Below are 19,681 nucleotides of genomic sequence, written 5' to 3'. Positions count from 1 at the left end.
ATGGACTGCAAATTAGGTTGTGCATTTCAGACTGCATTCTATGCTTCTTCCTTGGTTCACTATATTTACACACATCTGTACATATTTATATGTAAATACATTAACACTAGTATTCTTATGTGACTTGACTATAATCATTGTTCTTAAATATAAGCATGCACAAGGTCTTTTTGCAGAGCTCTGCCATAATGTATTATTTACATACCACGTTTTAATTCCACCTATCTGCTTACTGCATTTATTCAGTAATGCTTCCTGACACACTGCAGTTATTTGTGCTGTTCTTTATTTTAATGTACACATACTGAATTAATCACTGTATTTTCTCTCAAAACATTCAGGCCTTTTATGTAATACTTACTATAAAATATTGACAATGTAATGTTGGTTGGAGTATTGTAAAATTGGGCAGTGTGGGTATAGTTCATTGTGGTACGTCTTGCCCTGCATCTTTTCCTGGTAGAAAATAAGAGTTTTATGAATCAAAGTTTAGAAGAAAGAAGTACTCTCCTGTCTGACTGTATTACCTGAAAGAGAAAATATTTGACCTGAAAAGCTTGAAACAAATTTGAGTTTGTCAGAACGTATGCAAGGAAGAAGAGAAGAACAGACCAGCATGTCAGACTGCGGTTAGTTCTTGAGACAACAAACTCTGCAGTTATACTGCCCAGCTGGAATCTCATGGTGTGAGTGCGATTTTATGGAGAGGAAAAACAACAGAAATAAACAACAAAACAAAAAAATCCCCACCAGCTGCCATCTTTCATTTAAAAAATGAAATGGGCATGATTTCTGTATAAACTCTTTTAAAATAAGATAATACACTGACAGAACCAACTGTGCTTTAAAGACCTGGCACTGAAAATAGTAATTTTTCAATCAGATGAGAATGTTTCCTACTCTCATAAGTTGGTTAGTGGAGTATTGTCATATTCACAATAGGCACAAAATCCTGTGTGGTTTTCTTTTGAGATGGACACAAATATACATGGGTACTGGTGATACGCTTCCCACTTCTAATATTTAACAGTTCCAAGGTTTCAAGATTCACAAAACATGAATTCAGTGTGTATTCTCACAGAGTTTTGCTAAACAGAAAATGTGGAGGCACTGATTGGAGGCAAAACAAACTTGTCTGCAATTTATTCATATTTGCAATACTGTAATAAGATTCCAGATAGCTGTTATTTCTGACCATGTAAAGGAAGCACACAAATATATTGATAGCTGATTTGCAGCTATTATTGACTAGTGAAATATTTTCTATTCCTTGTAGATAAATATAGGAATAAGATGCCTGGTAGGCTCAGCTAATACTAAGTGTTACTGCACAGTTGACCGCATTTAGATGCTGCTGTCTTAGCTGAAAAAGAGAAGTGGTTTAAGCATAAGGATAGACCTGTAGGTATTTTGTTCTGTGCCAAGGGAGAATGAAGAGTCATAAAATTTTTAACATTTGGGATGAAATAACCACAGAAGCGCTGTCTGTATTTTAAGGCTTTCTAATTGTATGCTTTTAGATGACCAATTTTGAAAATAAAAATATTTTACAATTTGAAAGGGGTTAGGGAACAGAAATACATTATATCTTCCATGTAGATAGACTTCTATTTTTGCCGTGTGGTCTGATGCTTTAAGTAGTTTTATGCTTTCTATGTTATCTATCAGAATATATATTCTCTAGATTTGTTACTTACTGGTGGCTTCTTTTAAAAAATCCTGTCTAAAGCTCTGCATTTCAGGAACTTAAAGTTCATTTTTCCATCTGTATAAAATGAATTTGGTTTCCATTCTGTGGATTTTCATCATTTTTACATCCAGCAAATGTTACAGCTACTGCAGTGAACAGTGGTGCAAATACTTACAAATTATATATCTATGAAGCCTGAAATACTGAATAAATGAGTTACCTATTCATCTGTGGTCAATGGTAATGCGTATTTTTTTTAGGTTAATCAAAGGAATGTGGTTTTTAGTGGAACTCTTTGTCAGTGCTTTTGCACATTTCTTTTTTTTTTTTTTAAAGTTATTTAAGTCCAGACTTATGGCACGATCACTGACATTTACATGCTATGGATCATGAGGCCTGCATACAATAAAACATGCAGTAAGTAAACTGGCGTATCCAAAAGTCTTGTAGAAGAAAAGTAGAAAATGTCTTTCACAGTTCATCCATTTACTTTCACAGTTAGTACCTTATTAATTTCTTTTTTATATCCCCTACCCCTTCAAAAAACAAAAAATGATGTTTCTTAGGATCATACAATGGCATAGGTTGGAAGGGACCTTTAAAGGCTATTAGTTCTACCCTCCTGCTGTGGACAGAGTTGCCACCCTGTCCAAATCAGGCTGCTTAGGGTCCCTCTGACCTGGCCTTGAACATATGCAGGGATGGGACATCACAATAGTTCTGAGCAACTTATTCTGGTCCCTCACCACACTCTGAGTAAAAAATTCCTTTCTGACACCTAATCTAAACCTCCCTTTTCTTAGCTTAAAGCTATACCCCATTTTCTTGTTGCTAGCAGACCATGTAAAAAGTCAGTCTCCATCTTGTTATAAGCAACTTTTAAGTAATGGAAGGCTGCTGTAAGGTCTCCCTGGAGCCTTCTCCAGGCTGAGCAAGCCCAGCTCCCTATGCCTTTATTTGTAGGAGAGTGCTCCAGCCCTCTGAGCACCTTAACCCTCTTCTGGATTCTGCAGCTCTGTGTATTTGGGCTGGATAAATGAATATTTGATGGAACAAAATAAAGTTGGCACGTAAAAAATACCAAATGTTCAGCACAGATTTTAAGTTATTTCGCTATCAGTGAAAGGTCAGTAAACTTTGTAGAAAGTGAAATTGGTATGTAAGATTTTCTGCTTTGCTGCAAGGGAGACTGTTTGTTTATTCTTTTTTTACAGCAATAAATTCAATAATATTCTTTCCATATTAAAAATCCTTTCTAAATCTTTGCGATACTGTGTATGTTGTCCAGACTTATGTATTTCTGGTACTTACTGCAGGAAAAACAAAATGATAAATGAAACCAAATTGTAGATTCCTAAGTAAAATGGTAGTGGACCCAAGTAATTTGTGTTTTAAAACATTTTTAATGAGCATTTACTTCAGAACCTTTATGAACCCTTAGCCTGATGGTCCAGCCAGTTTTCCATGCATCTGCTTCCTGATATGTTCCTTTCCATTTTGGCTGAGGGGATACTATGGGACACCATCTCAAAAGCATTTCTGTAGCCAGGATGAGCAGTGCCCTCTGCTCTCACTTAGTTCTTTCTGTGACGGGATGATTTACCCTTGAGAAATCTGTGTTGACTGTTCCCAGCCTCTTCCTTGTCACTCACATGGCTGAAAATGGCTCTAAGGAGGGTTTACTCTGTGAACTTGCTGAGGACCAAGACTGGCCTGCAGTTCCCCAGCCTCTTTCTTGCTCATCTTGGAGACAAATATGCTGTGTGCCAGTTTTTACTCTTTGTGAGTGTCCCTTAATGCTATGCTATTATTTCTAAATGTTAGAGAGCATCCTTGCAGTGATATTTTTCTGCTCCCCTAGCACTCTTGGACACATCCTTTATAATCCTATGGTTTTGTTCATGTCCAGTTGTCTGTAGTATTCTCTTACTGAACTGCATCTTTCTCTGTTGTTGGTAACTTTATGTTAATCCCTCAGTCTTTCCTATGCTTTTTGTCACTAGGTCCCTTTTTCCCTTACACATTAGTTGTGCTATGCATCAGAATCGTATTTTGTACAGCCTTTCTTCTGTTGGTGGTATTGTTATAGGAGCTGCTTTTTCCCCCTTGTGATACTGTGGAAGGTGAGCATTGCCTTTCCTAACTCTATTTGTGCATCTTACACAGTGTCTCAAATAATTTAAACTGTACTGAAATTTAGAGGCATTCAATATGACTACTGAGGTTTGCTTTTGGCAATAAAATGGGAGTTAGTCCCACTAGCCAAAAATATATTTACTTCTTTCTGCTGAGCCAATTGAACTTCAGTTTCTGAATTTCAAGGATTGAAATGATTTAAGCACTATGGGTGTCCCATAAATAGTTTTCTGAGGATGGTTGAAAATCTACTGTTTGTCAGACCACAAAAGCCTGGTTGCTTTAAAATCTTGGTCATGCTTAATTGTTTTTACTCTTGAAGTACTAATTTAGTTTGGTCTTGCTTAGATTGAGATCAAACTAGTAAATTAGGAATACAGATATCCTTAGGAACAGAATGCAAAGCTGGAGGCCCAGGGAGAAAGAAGAATGTTCCCAGGGTTAGCATAGTCTGAGCACCACAGCTGGTTGTTGGATGTTATCCAGGAATAATTTTGACTCGTTTATTTCACATATTTTTCTCCATGAACATGTTTGGGGGACACTTCATTAAGTGTATCTAATAGTCTTTGAAGCTCTGTGTATTTAAGCTTTTCTTTTTTGAAAGAGCTAACAGGGTAGTGGATACAAAAATGGAAAAATAATATTAGCAAGGATTATCTACTCAATAAAAAGCACACAGTAGAATTGAATGAAGGCAGTGGAATAGGACAGGTTAGAACTCAATTTATTCTTTACGTGTTTATCTGCATGAAGACTTTCTTTAATAAGGTATGTTTTATTGGTAACATTGTGCAGACATACAATAACTAATCCTACAGAAGATATCATCTAAGTAAATCATAGAATTTGGGTATACAATTTGTCTGCAGATCTTGTCCTGTATACTGTGTGGCCAATGGCTCTCCATTCTGAGCAATAGACACTATTTAGTATTGCTTCTGGTTGCTAACCAATCAAGCAGTATCTTCAAATGTAGACAAGCCTGTGGAATATTTGGGTCTGTCTATGATTGGTATTAGGAAATGTATTTATACCATGTTGACTGAAACAAAAATAATAATACTGTTTCATGATCTGCTTGTTCTTAAAAGAAATAAAGTCTCAGTCCCTTTGGCCCAGCGGTTGATGTCAGTTGCATCATCCTGCTTAGAGCTCACAACCGGGGAATCAGGGCGTTCCATGCAGAAGAACTCAAAGTAATGTGTCCTTTCCTGAAGGAAGAGATGAATGTGACTGTAAGAGCAAAAAGTGTAGACTGAACAGTGGAACCTCTCTGTTAGGATTGAATATAACAGTTTGGGTGTGCAACAGCAGGGAGGGAGTATGCTGCTGCCTGTGCATGTTCTGAGCACACAGCTGCACAATTGCTTCTCTTGGTGCAATCTTTGCAAGGGCTCTGTGGCTGAAGTCCGATTATTCAGCTGTCGAAGTTAATCGAAATTAATTTTGCAATAAAATTTTTGAATACATTGGTTGTATGTTTAGAATTCTTTTCGTCTAAATGAGAAACAAATGATTGTTCATTAACATGTAAGGTGCTACACTGGAGTTGGTTGGGAGGGAGCTAAGTTGCTTCTTAACAGCCTTTGTGGTACTGTGTTTTAAGTTTGTGAGCAAAACAAAGCTGATAACAGCCATGCTCTTTTTGCTAAGTTCCAAATCTCAGTGTTAAGGAGTTCAGTCCCACTTCCTGGTTTATCATGTTTGCAGAACATAGGCTATTATTCTCAAGTAAATAGTGTTGTAAACAATCAAGATAATCAAGAAAACACAACTAAAACCCAGAAAAAAGGCCCTTAGCAATGAAACACTGACAGTCTGGGTTAGCAGTGCTGTAGACATAGTTTGGGGGCAGGATCAGTGTAGCGCAAAAGCAGTGAGAGCAGTCCTTAATACAATGTATGATACGGTTTAGTTTTTGCATCAGGAGGCCTTAGAATCTGTTGTACTTTGATCATAGACATAAAAGCGTATGATAGAGGTAAGTTCTTTTTTAGAATCTTGCACAACCAAACATCTTAAAAGAGATTAGTTGGTAGGCAGTTAGGATTTTAACATACTGGGAGTATATATCACCTTGGCCAAGCTAGTCTGTTAATTGATCAGCCACTTCCAAGTTGGCCATCTCACTTTCTCACTTTTGCCATGTACTGGTTTGCTCCTTTTATTTTTTGCTTTCCAGCTCTTGAATGTTTATTTTGTTTAAGTCTGCAAATAAGACTCTTTGAAGTTACTTATTAAAAATGTACTGTATTTTCTGTGTGGTGGATATAGCTGCACAAATGTGAATGTGTTTATTGGGTAGAGATTGCATCTTTCTGTAGTTATCTGGTTGACTTTCTAAGAAATTTCTTAGCGGAAATCTTACAGAAACAACTGTAAATGATGCTCGCTTTACATCACGTGGCAAGATTTAGTACTATTCAGCTTTGGAGCTGTAAAGACAAAACCGGTACTGTTATTTGAGTCAGATTTACAAAGACAATTCTCCTTGCAAAGTTTGGAGTGGTTTTTTGATTGCTGAATTTTTATCAGGTGTTGGTTATCTGTCTTCTAATGTGAGTGCTAATGACATCTCCAGACTTCATTAAAATAAGAAAAGTCCTGTACAAAATCCTTCCTGAATGGCACAAGAGGTTGTGTCTTTTTTTAGTCTCCCCTGAGGGAATCAGTATCCAAGTAACCTAAAATACTGTAATGCAAATAGAAGTAGTGATTAGGGATTGATTGTTTCTCATTTAGTTTTCATGTAATTTCAAGGCCAGCTATGATTCTGTAAGATTTCGGTGCCATATTTCAGGCTTCATTTGGTGACCTTGTGCAGGTGAATATATTCTTGCCTTAATCGTTAAACTTGTAATAGAATTTTATGGCTGTGTTATATGAGATATTCAAATACATTTTGAGTATGTGTAAGTTCTGAAGTATTGAGTATATCTAAAATATGTTAAGACCTCCATATTAAGGAAACAGAACACTTGATCTTTGCACAGCGCTGCAGTCTTGGTTGGTTATTTCTGTGGTCTAAACTGATAATAAGTTCCTAAAAGTGAATTTTCGCCAGAAAAATGTCACTAAACTACCAGTAATAGCTTATTCCTCAGCTTATTCCTCAAGTTGAAGAAGATGGAGAAAAGGAAGTAGTATGCAAGGAATGTTTTCTTCATCTTTCCTTTAGTAATCTTTAATTATTTCTGTTAGTAACTTTGTCAAACATGTAAGCCTCCTTCTACTCTTTGAAATAACCTGTTTGTCTTTCATGTAAGAATAAACTGGAAAAAAATAAAGGTACATGGTACTCTGTTAGAAAGTATCTTTTCTCACTGCCAGTCATGAAGAATTTGACTTCTTGACTGGCTACTGGTATAGCATGAAATGCAAGAATATCTGTACAGCTATTTCTGAAGTGTGGTGAAAGCACTGGAAAAGGAATTGCTGGAAAACTCTGTCATACAAATGCAGACTCAGTGTTACTGTAATTTTCAGATTATCCATTTGGACAAGTAGTAAACGTAATTTGATTTTTGAAGGGCATTTGTTGAATTGGATGTTTTCAAAACTCATCTGGATAAAGCCTTAAATTCAGGGCAGGTTGAACCTGCCTTGAGCAGGGAAATTGGGCTGGAAGACCTGCCAGGATCCCTGCAGGCCTTAATGTCTATATGAGTACTTGTGTACACAATTATGGTCGTTTTTCTAATGTTGAGTAGGCTGTGCTATAAGTGCAGTGCAGCCACTGTCTAGTATGTGTGATATTGTTTATCTGAAAGGAAAGCTGATACAGACAAATGAATATGTAGTACAAAACTAAATTCTATGTTCTGTGCTTGTATGGCCGAAACAGTTATTAATTATGAACACCAATAAAGTAAAAAAAAGTCTCAATTTAATCAGTCATTACAAACTGCGTTGTAGCTGAGAAGCTTAATGATTCATATTGCTAACAGAACATTAAGATCTATAGGTTCTGTCTCATGGTCCTGCATTACTGAGAACTGCAGCAGAACATATTAGTGACTGTGACCAAACCAATAAATTAGTGCTTAGTTTGGGGCTAGGATAGCACAGGAGAAAACACAACAAGGATGAACTGTGCAGTTTGAACTGAAAAATGAGTTCAGAAGTTCTCATTGCCAAGTAAGAATACTAGATGTCTCTGTTTCATGATTTTTAAAAATTAGAGGTCTATGGGGACAGGAAAAGGGAAAACAGCCATAAACTGGAGCATAGGAAGTTGTGCACCAGTATGCAGAGGAAATTCTTCACAGTCAGGGTGACAGAGCACTGGAACGGGCTGCTCAGGGGCATTGTGGATTCTCCTTCTATGGAGATATTCAAGACCTGCCTGCATGCCTACCTATGCAGCCTGCTGTAGGGAGCCTGGTTTACATGGGGATTGGACTCGATCTCTGGAAGTCCCTTCCAATGCCTAAATTCTGTGATTCTGTGAACCTGTAGAAATGTGGGGAAAATATTTTTGGTGTTCTAATTGTCTGCTGATAGTCGTAATAACAGTTTTTCTGTTCTTAGTTCTTTTTAGTTTTTGAAATGGTGGTGTTTTTACAAATGACAAATAGATAAGTTTACAGTCATAAAAGAAACTGTTCAACTACAGTTTATTCTGTGCACATACATTTGATAAAATGGTGAGTCGATATTTCTCCTTCTTCATTCAGTTAATATTGCTCCCATGCATACTTTTGAGAAACTTTTATATAGTTCTTTTCGAGACCTTGAGCTTACTTTCTTGGTATTGGTTACCATTGTGAAATATGAGTTTCTCTGACTTCTTAAGCTGTCTTCATCAGTAGAAAATTTTTGAGATATCTTCGTTTCTGATTATGTATGTTTTGTTTTTATTTGTGTAAATGAAGAAATTGGTTTCAAGAGATAATATCTCCTGAAGAAAAGCAATCACCTTCAGTTGCTTTCTCTTTTAAGCCAAAAGATGCAGTCAGAAGCTGAACTTGTGCTACGGTGTTTTCTAAGTAAGCTTTCATTATCAACATGATATTACTGGAAATATCATAGAACCTGTTATGTAGGCACAGTTCCACTCTGACAGATGGGCGTAGTGTAGCTATGCCAGAGAACCATTACATAGATCACATAGCAGAGTATGAAGCAAAGAATTTTTGTCCAGGATTGCCACTGAGACATTCAGTGAGCTTGAAGTTCAGGAAATGTACTCTGGCTGGTCCATCACATAGGATGACCAAACATATAAAAATAGCCTGGGTTTTAAGTTCTGATGGGTTTTTACTGGGAGGAAAAAAAAGAGAAGAGACCAATTGCAGCGAGGCTTCTGTTTCTTTTTTTGGCTGTCTGCTGATGTCACCAAATGGTCTCAGCCAAAAGAATTCTGCTGCAGGCACACGTTTCTCCCTGATTAATTACCTAGGTATGGGGACATTAGCAGTATGTAATCTGCCTTGTAAGAAAGTTGTTGTTTTAGTCTGTGTATATCTCTTTGGATACATAGTTGTAGGATAAGGAGCTAGTGATGTAGGGCAATGTACTGGTGTGAAAATAGGATTAAAATAGAAAATTTTCAGCAATAATAAATAAAGCTTCTGACTGAAGATTTGGATAGTGAAAGCACTGCAGGATTTTGGCAGATACTGATACTTGAACAAATGCCTTTGTGTGTTGCACTAGTCGGTCTTTATTTATGTCATTGTCATTTCCTCAGGATTATTACACAGTTTCAGTGTTCTAATCCTTTGTTTCAAGTCTAATCAGCCTTTAAATACATAGATTTTGCTAACTTTCCTGGAAGCTATTGCTAATCTGTACTTTTTTTGGGAGCTTGGTTTCTAAAAAGTTTCAAAATGTTAGGAATAGTGATGGTGTGGGACACAGTATGAGAAAGAACAGCTGTGAAAAATGAAGTGAATAAAATGGCTTTTTAAACATTAATTGATATTTCATGGGCTTCTGTTAGGAGGACATTTTCTTAATTGTGCTAAGTACTTCATTTTTTTCTTTTTGGCTAAATATTTTCCATCTGAAATGAAAGTACGTAATACTATTTAACTAATGCTTTATTGAATGCTTGTTCTAAATTAGAATTTGAAATTAAGCTTAATATGAAATTATAAAATCTGATATAATGCTTTCTTTTAGTACCTGAACTAATATTCACTGCATTAGATGGTATAGTCATCATGAAGAAGCTTTGTTTTTCTAACAAATGTACCAAAAATAGATTCACTTAGGGTCATAGTGGTTTAGTTTAATACTATTAAGATAGTAAGTACTGTAATTACTTTCAGATAGTTCACCTTTCCCAGAGGATGAAATTTTTAGTTTTGATGCTTCTTAAAGCATGAGAATAACAGTAAAATTAATGTCATAACCTTTACAGCCTATTTATCATTTTCTGTGTACTATCCTGAAGCATTTTGTCTAACATCTAAAGTAAACATCCTGGTATGAACAAGCATCAAATTAGGTTAATTGAGTTCACCTCATATTCAGAGCCAACGTGTCTGTCAGGACACCAGTTGAAGAGATTTGTTTAAGAGAATTTACCATGTAGCTTTAAGACTCTTTTTTGTTTTATTTGATTTTTTTTTTTTTTTTTAATTTTTTTCAATTTGGTACTTATCTTTTCATTCTGTTGTAACATAAGGAGTAGTGTAAACATGATAGAGCTTTTTTTGCAGCATTAAGCTGAATTTGACTTTTTAATTCTATCCAACTTTAACTCCACTTGTTTGAAATTCTCCGATCCACTAACAGCAGATTTCAAGGGACTACTCTGTGGTCTGGAGTACTGCATTTTGAGTGTCTTTTTTAACTGTCCTCTCTTAGCATTACAAGATGAACGAAATAGATTTTAAGATTCTATAGAAATGTACAAGTTTTGTCATTTGGTTGAATGACATAAATTTGATTATATTGGTCCATATTCAATGTCATCTTTAGAATCATAGAATCACCAAGGTTGGAAAAGACCCACAGGATCACCCAGTCCAACCACCCACCTATCACCAATAGTTCTCACAAAACCATGTACCTCTACACAACGTCCAAACATTCCTTGAACACCTCCAGGGTCGGTGACTCCACCACCTCCCTGCACCAGTGTTTTGTGTTCGTAAAGACCTGGTATTGGAAGCGTAGGAGTGCTATAAAGTCCATTAATAATAAGAAAGTCTCCAAGAATGTTTTCCACTTCAGTAGTCATTAAAAATTAAAACCAATGGGACATCATAATGTGGCCAACATAACATCTGTCCTGGACATAGGAGTGTGAATTATGTACAAACTGCAGTTAATAATTTTATTTCTAAGATTGGATCTTTCTGAACCTGATGATGTTTTTAGAAGGAAGTAAACACAATGAGTGTTTCATTTGCGCAAATGAAATAAAGACAGAAATGTGGTGAGGGTAAGTTACAGGTAGACGTGTAGATGTTCTATCCTCAAATCCTGTGCATCTATTCAGAATTTCAGAACTTTCTGAACAGACAGCAGCATACATGTTAGGACACCCATCAAATGCGAGTAGCTATTGAGTAGCTGTTAGGCATTTTACAGAGTGGCTGAAAAATGTCACGAATTTTCAGTGAGCAAGGACCATTAATCATTGTGTTTATACAAAAATGCCAGCAGGGCCAGTTCTCAGGGCAGCACCAGGCAGTGATCAAAAGGCAGCATTGCTGTTGATGGAAAACGTGGATATAGTAAACGTGTAAAATCCCTTCTGGTCCCTGGAAGCTGCGGGTCGGGCTGGATGTTGGTTAAGCACCACGGACAGGGCCCTGCCGGCCGGCGTTGTGCTGCTGCTCGTCTTTTGGAGCTCTGTGTCAGTCAGTGGATGGTACCTCTCCAAAGGCTCCAAAATGAGCATCGGGAGGATCTGTGTGACTCCTTTCTTGTTCTTTAACGTGCTGGTTGTGTTCAGCCAAACCAAACTTTCATGCGCCCATTCCAAATGCTGGACCATTTAATGGCAAAGGAAATCTAAGTAGATAACAGCATAATTTTATGTTGTAATTGTGCAATATCTTACATACTTTACTGTTAAATCACGCTGGAAGGAAACAGCCAGTGGCCATGTAGCCACTTCGTGATTTATGTTGAACACTGCATTGAAAATAGTGGTAAGAACTGATGTCAAGCTCAGGAGAGGTGGCAGTGTAATGTTTGCTTCACAAACACATGCTGATGTTTCTCATTGTAACACCCGTGGAAGATTCTGCTTATCAATCAGTTATAGAGAATCCATGCAGTCCAATATTTGAAAGGAAACAGATGTTTAAGCCTAAATTGTCTGTGTGTCTTCAGAATACATTGTCCCATTGGAAATCATGACATACTTTCTTTCTTTGAGATTATCAGGTATTTTGAATTACAAGAAACCTAATTTAGTTGTAGACAGAACTGAAAAATGAATGCATATAAATGATTCACTGAAACATTTGATTTAAAACTCAGGTATGGTTTGCACAAAGTACAAGCATGCTAGGATATATTGTGAAATAATTTTGGAAAACTGTTGCCAGTTTCGTGTTCTTACCAGATCCAGCCTTTTTCAACAGGTGAAAAATATATTTACTTTTTCAGGGACCTTTTTAGTTTTGCTTTTAGTGTGGTGTTTTTTGAATGAACCAGAAGGTTAAAATTTAAAAATGTATTGTCGTTTTCGCTGTGTAATGGTAGTGAGCTATTTAGTTTTGAGAGTGAAGTGTTGGGTAAAAGAGTTATAATGGGCATGTGAATGCAGTCTCAGTTCGTGTATTGACTGAAGTGTGCTTTGAAAATAAAATTGAAGGCTGAATAGATACAGAACTGCTGAATACACTGGTTCTGAGTTTACTTTTGTTCACTTTGATAAATTAAAAGATTAGTGTGGAAAAGATGGTCATTGTTTGTGACCTCTGTACTTCAGCAAAAGCTGCTAATACCCAGAAATTACTACAATTTGTATAAAGTTTCAGTGTTGAGTCTGCAAGGTGAACATTTAGCACAGTAGGGCTTGAAATAACGTGTGAAAACATTTTCATTTTACACAATACTAACAGTAACTAAAAATTTGTCAAGGGATCTTCATGGAAAAAAGAACAGTCGCAGAAAACATGTATGCTCAGTTAACATCATCAAATTACTTTTCAGAGTTATGCAATTGATTCGTGTTTTTCTTCGCTGTTTTCTTTCATTATGCTATGGAAGATTTGCATGTAGTACAACACTGGTATGATGTCAGACATGTCAGTGGATGAGTCAGTGATTAAGTGAACTAAATTATCATTGCAAAGATTGGCCTTTGAGGCCAAGTTCAAAACAGCTTTGCTAGGACATATAAGGAGACTTTTGATTTTGTATTGATCCCAGATTGTACACTTTATCTCAGAATCAGAGTTACTGACTTGTTTTGTGAGGACTAAATTGAGTTATCAGAAAAATTATGATAGCATAAAACCTAGCTGTTAGATTTCATAAAGTTTTGCGTAGTAGTAACTTGTTTACTTCTTTTTACATTGCTTTAAAAATAGTTTGAGGACTCAGCATGAGCACAAGGTTTTCTTTAATTTGAACATTAAAAAGTATATAGAAAAGCACATTAAATGAAATTTTAAGAAATGAATGTACAGAAAGATAAGAAACCTCTTTTCAAGTAATTGCTCCCTCTATATTCAGACTTGAACTAAAAAATATTTTCCTGCAAAATGTGGGAATATTATTCAGAGTCTGTTCATACAACTATACACTACTAGTAACTTCCTTTAGCTTTTTAAAGAAGGTATCAGAACTACTAAGCATCTGTATTTCTTCTTTCCAGGAACGTTGTCATATCTATTAGTGGGCATAATGCAGAATCCTTTAACTTTTTCTGCAGGTACAGTATAATTTCTATACATTTTTTTTTCTTTGAGAAAATAGATATTTGTGATTCAAAATGTGGATTAAATAGTATCCTCATTAACCAAAGCTTAAATAGTAGGCATAACTCGTGCCCTAATTTTTCATTAGTATTTATTTATAATTAATATTTATTATTATTTTTAAATAATAACACCTGGCACATTAAATGACTGTGGAAGATTGTTTTCTTTTTAGGACGTGGCTAATTAATGTTACAAAAACTTTAACATTGTTTGAATTAGATGAGTTAAATATTCAGGGTTTATTACAGTTTTTATCATTATATATTTGGAATTCATTGTTATGTTTGATTCCTGTCTAACCGGGGCTCTGATCTATGTACAAGTTACTCTACAAGTCTAATGCCAACAAGAAAATGTGCATTTTCTAAACGCAGACTTATTTTTAGATTTGCCTTTTCTCCAGCCTTTCTGTCCTTATTAATATTTCTTATGTTCAACTACGTTTCTTCTCTTTTGTCTCTTCAAAATCATCTTTTGATGTAGCTTTTCAGTGGACTGTCTTGAATTTTTGTCTTCATTTTTAGTGAGGATATTTGCACCACAGCTGTATATTCGCAAGTCTCTAAATGTTCACCCGTAACTTATTTCCTTGTTGTTCTGTGTTGTGATACTCGTGTTTAAGTTTTTAGTGGTAGTTCTTAAATGTGAGTGAATGTTTGATGGATATGACATAAAGCCTAATGGACCCTGCTGAATCATTTTATGCTGTCAGTTCATTTTCCATTGTTAGTACTTATGTTAATTAAGAAAAGCAATCTGTATTGCTTGTCTGGAAGTACTGAGCTTTTGCTGTCATATAAGTTTATAGTTTACCTGATAATTTTGAAGAAGCTATTCCAAGAGGACATCGTGTGAATTGGTCTTTGTTGATGTAGTTCTGTCTAATGGAGTGGTTCTTTCAAGGCAGGTAGTACATACCATTGTATAAAGACATCCACCGTGCAATGTGCACTACATCCATGTACTTGAGAGTGAAATACCTGAAATTCCCTTAATTTAAAGAAGATGAATTAAGGGTATTTGACCATCATGTAGTTAAAATGCTATCTTTAACAAAGTTATTTCTGGATAACTGAAGGGGGAGTGTAGACTGTGAAGCTATTTGCAAACTCAAAAAAAAGTTGCTGTTTTTTTTGTTTGTTTGTTTGTTTGTTTTAAGAAAAAGCCCATTGCAGTTTGTATCCCGTTACCAACTTTTATGCAGAGTGAATTATAAGGGCAGTGCTCATGATGGAGCTCATAACCAGATCTTGACCAAGAGCTGTATCAGTGTGAAATCCTGATGCTCTACAAATGTACTGAGCTCAGTATATTTTTGGTATTCTGTGTTGCTCTTTTTTGTCCTTATACCATGTGCAACCTTTGATTCTTGAAATGTTATGGCCCTTTGAAAATATCAAAGTTATTAACAATTTATTATGATTTATGTGCGACTGTAGCATCAGTACATCTCTTACAAATAAAAGGTTTGGAAAGGAATGGGGTTGGAAGTAGAACATATCCATCAGCAATGCTCAGTATGGTATTTTTGTCAGCTTTTCTGTACTGTCAACAGGTTTGTTATTTTTCAGCTGAGTATGGAAGTAATGGTGATTGCAAGTTCTTTGAGTGACAGTGTAAACTGCTCACTGCTGCCATTTGTCAGGTAGTAGCAGGAGTTCAGTAATTTGGAGTATGCTCCTTCTGCACTTATTCACATTAAAATATTATATAAGAAAGGTGATTTTTTTACATATACAGTGGTGTACATGGTGTACAGGTGCACTTCACTGAGCAATGAGAAATAGTTAGCTTCAGAGATTTCAAAATTCCAATGAAAATTATTAAATCGTAATAAAAATATTTTACTCTGTCACTCACATCCATGTAAATATTTGCCTTTGAACAAATGCTGTTTGTTTTGTTTTGTTTTATAGTGCTTGATAATGACACAAAATAACTTTGAACCTTACAGAGTTAAAATCCCCTTGGATGAGTCGCTCTTTCAGATTTATGAAGTGTTTTTGTTAAATGTCTCTAATGTGTAATAACTGTGTATATTGTACAATTGTTATGTAAAATATAAGACTATCATGCTTTTTCTAGGAACTTGTTTAATACTTTCTCATCTTTTAGAAATATTCATTAGAAAAGTGTGCTTGTAGGCTGATATGCTTTTACTCCTTAGTATGTTTGTTTTAATAAACATCAACATATAACTTTAAAAAAATGTATAGTTTAATACAATAGTTTAATACCAATGTTAATATAGTCATTTGGTGCTAGGAGATCTCAGACTTCAATTAACCATGTAAATGTGTTCCGTAGCATCAGCCCTCACTTTGCTGGAACCCCTGCTGCCTTTATATCATTAACATAAATGCAGGTGCAAATAGCATTTATGCACTGTGATAGAAAGCAGTTGGAGACATTTCACTGTGGGACACGACACTTTCAGATTGTGTACATCTGTTCAAATAATGTATCCAAGCCAGTGACATGAATGCAAGGATAAAAACATCTGCCCCTGAGACCATTTGCCATACGGCAGATGCTTACATCTTTATTTATGCAGATGGTTTGTGTGATGAGCTGAGAAATGATGAAAGCAGGAAAGTTTGACAAAGATTTCAGGGCATTGCTTGGGATGGGAAAATATGTCGGCAACAGAACTTAATTTTCAGATGTCTATAAAAAACACTGTTATAGTTACTGATGTTTTTAGTAACGTAGACATATTTGAGATATTAACAACATTTAAAAATTCTCTAAACTGTTTTCTAAATCAGTTTTGTGCAAAAATTGTACTGCAGTTAGAGAATATAAAAGCTTAATGGGAAAGCTTAGCAGATAATAATTTGCTTAATTGCTTTTAACAGGAAGGCTCAACAGCTTTGCTTCAAGATTTTCACATTTTCAAGTTAATTCAAAATACTGAGTTGAGTGAAAGGTTTGCACTAAGAGTATTTTGCAATAGTAATGTAACCTTGGGAAGTGCGTAAAGACTGTATCTTAAGTTTTTGTGTCATTAAAGGTTTTTCAGCAGATGCTCTACTTACTGTTACAAGAAAAATTAGGTTTGTAGGCTAGCCTTTCCATATTTTGAAAATTACTGTAAATTATTTGGCACTTGTTGCTTATCTAAGCTGAGTTGACACTGAATAAATAAAAAGCAAAACAACAATGGCTTAGACCTCAGTGCTTAGGCCGGGGAGCCCAACCCTGGTGTGGATGGATGGGGCTTTGTGCTACACCCGACTCCCTCTGCTGGACTTGCATGACCAGGACCTGCATTGTCTACAGGAGCAGTTGCCTCTCTCAACACAGCGAGTGCTCCAGCTAAACATAAATTTAGTATTAAATTTAATGGTATTTTTGCACGTAGCAAATGAAGGATGTCATCTCTGGACTACATTCTTGCTAATTGTGTTCCTGTTTTAATTCCATTTTATGTTGGTATTCCCTTACAAACATTGGCTAATACATTGTCATTTATCAGCAGCATATTTAATCTTAATTCCTTTACAGTACATCCAGTGCAGTCTTTTGAAAATGAGTGCTGCCTTAGTTAACACAGTAGCTAGCATGGGCAAGTGTAGAACTGAAGATAGTGGGAATTATGCTTGGGGTTGGGGACAGCATTTAGAATACAGATAGCTGTATTCTGGCATAGCAGCAATAACTGTCTGTTCTGAAAACAAATATTTTAGCCAGGCTCTTTCTGTAGATGTTCACTTTCATTTGTTCTATGGGGGCTGTTTCCTTTCAAAAATATCCAGTGTATTTGGAATATTGTGCAGATCCTATGATCTTCATTTTTGTTTTAATTCTTACTGGAACTGATTTCAGGTAGCAGTGTTTTGCGTGTCTCAGACAAAGCTATGTAATTGTCTGTGATAAAAGGAGATGGGGGAATAGTATAAAAAGCATTCCAGAGCAAAAGCCATAGAGATTCCTCATTCATAGAACCATAGAATGAATCATAGTATCATAGAATGGTCTGGGTTGGAAAGGACTATGATGATCATTTAATTTCAACCCCGCTGCCACGGGCAGGGCCACAAGCCACTAGACCAGGCTGTCCAAAGCCTATAATTGGATTAGATATTAATGAAAAGAAATTAACTATTTACAAAATCCATTGAAAAATACTCTTCAAAAATCCATCTAAGTTAAACAGTGTGTTCTATATTCCAGTCTCTTTAGAGAAGAGAAATATAAAAGCTGTTCATATGAGAAGACTCCGAACAAGTCAGGCTCTGTCTAACCATCTTCTGATCCTTTGCTCATCTTCAGTGAGGGAACACTTGTTCAGTGCAAAAATCACCAGATACTTCTAATGTCTAAAGTGATACAAATTTGCTCTACGGAGAATCTGTAAGACAAAGCAGTGAATTAGTCTATTTTCTCTTACAGAGGTCCCTGTTCAGATAGAAGTGCTCTGACTTTAACATGAAATGGGTACCCTATAAAACTATTAACAGTCTGACTATTTTGGTGCTTTGTTTGTGCATCAGCATTGTTTGGAGAGGAAATGTTTGGGGTGTTATGGTCTTAATTTCCTCACCTTAGTAATTGTAGAAGTTTTCCATCCCAGAGAGGGATGGAAGAAAACAAATTCCCAGTGAGGTGAAGATTGATTCTTTTCTCAGCTTATTTGAAAGGTGAGTAAGAATCTAGTTGGAAAGTATTTTATGACTTATTCATAAAATAGTTCTACTTGACCTTTTGTGCTGCTTAGTTTCTGAAGAATTCTACCTTCATTTTTGTAGCAGACTCCGTCATTATTGTCTCCTGCACTTAAGAAAAAAAGAGTCTATTAATTACCACTTACATTAGGTCTATCAGGATTTTGTCCAGGTTGATGTGATCTTGATTGTGCTATTAAAAAGGATTTTATGCTCACATCAACTTCTCAGTGAATGAATTAGTGCTTAGCCTGTATGTTTTTGAAACTCACTTAAAGAAATTTAAACTGGCAGTTTTTCCAGAAAATAAATTTGAAAAATCCACTTGGTCTTTTCTTTTGAAACTAATGTTTGTTCCCACCTCCAAGAGTTCCTAATTCTTATTCACAATGCCACTGAAGATTTATGAATTTATAACCAGTGCTTACATCACCTCCCTTTATCTTTTATGAACAATTAGTTCCTCCAGGTGGTTGCAGCACTGAAGCCTTGCTTTGTAAATCTCTGGGGATGGGATTCTCTGTTGAGTGAAATGACTGGGCAAAAAGGAACAACTGGAACTGCAGTGCTATGAGAATCATTTCTTTTTTTATCAACTGAGCTGTGTCAGAGCAGCATGGTTTCTAGAAAGTATACACTTTACTTTTTACATGCTTGATCTGGTATAGAGATGTATAGAAGCTGGAATGTGCTCTTTTATCATGTATGCATGTAACTGCATCTCTCAGAAGTGTTCTGTTCTTAAACAGAGAAGAACCAGTGTTCTCATATTTGTAAAGATAAAAAGTGGTTTCAGAGGCCACGCAACCCTTAGATTTATTTGCATAAACATTATTCCTAAATTCTATTACTGTGCTAGACAGAAAAAATGTGTGTGATTTCTTCAGCTGTGAATAATAATATTAATTATTGTAGATGCTTTATGTGTAGCTCTTCTTGTGACAGATTTTGTTTCTTGATATGAAAACATTGTAGTCTGTTTAAAGCCTTAATATGAAGTGAGTAGTTGGTAATTCGAAAGATAGTGCATTCAGAAGAAAAAAAAGAACTTTTTTAAAGTTTTCAAACACAGCTGTAAGAAGCTAAGAAGAATCTTTTGGAAACTATTTAAAGAATACAGGATGTGTCCTGCTGTTCAGTGCATTTCTTGAAATGTGCTTTAATCCTGATCCCATAAAATAGTAAACTTGAAGAGTTTAAAGCAGAGGAGGTCTCTAATGGTAAAATGCTTTGTGAACAACTGTCAAATTATATTGATATTAAAATCATTATTAATTAAATATAGCTTT

General features: G+C 35.7%; 1 protein-coding gene across 7 annotated transcripts in view; it reads left to right on the top strand.

Annotated features, from left to right (window-relative positions):
- The window catches only part of ZNF438 (zinc finger protein 438), a 39,697-nt gene that overhangs the window by 9,292 nt on the left and 10,724 nt on the right, over window positions 1–19,681 (top strand). For 3 of the 7 annotated variants that reach the window (XM_032443049.2, XM_085538846.1, XM_015853175.3), the window contains exon 3: window positions 13,620–13,676. The exons of 2 other annotated variants lie outside the window; for them this stretch is intronic. In XM_032443049.2, the coding sequence (XP_032298940.2) occupies window positions 13,649–13,676 (28 nt within the window). In that variant the 5' untranslated portion in view covers window positions 13,620–13,648. Of the gene's footprint in view, window positions 1–13,619; window positions 13,677–18,276; window positions 18,369–19,681 lie in introns of all 7 variants that reach the window. 2 more of the 7 variants (XM_085538843.1, XM_085538845.1) reach the window with 1 other exon arrangement.

Source organism: Coturnix japonica, chromosome 2 (genome assembly GCF_054131305.1).
Source record: "Coturnix japonica strain WE chromosome 2, WE-NBRP24, whole genome shotgun sequence".
In the NCBI taxonomy this organism is placed as follows: Eukaryota; Metazoa; Chordata; class Aves; order Galliformes; family Phasianidae; genus Coturnix; species Coturnix japonica.
Note: the sequence above shows the minus strand (reverse complement) of the source record. Positions and strands in the feature narration are given on the sequence as shown.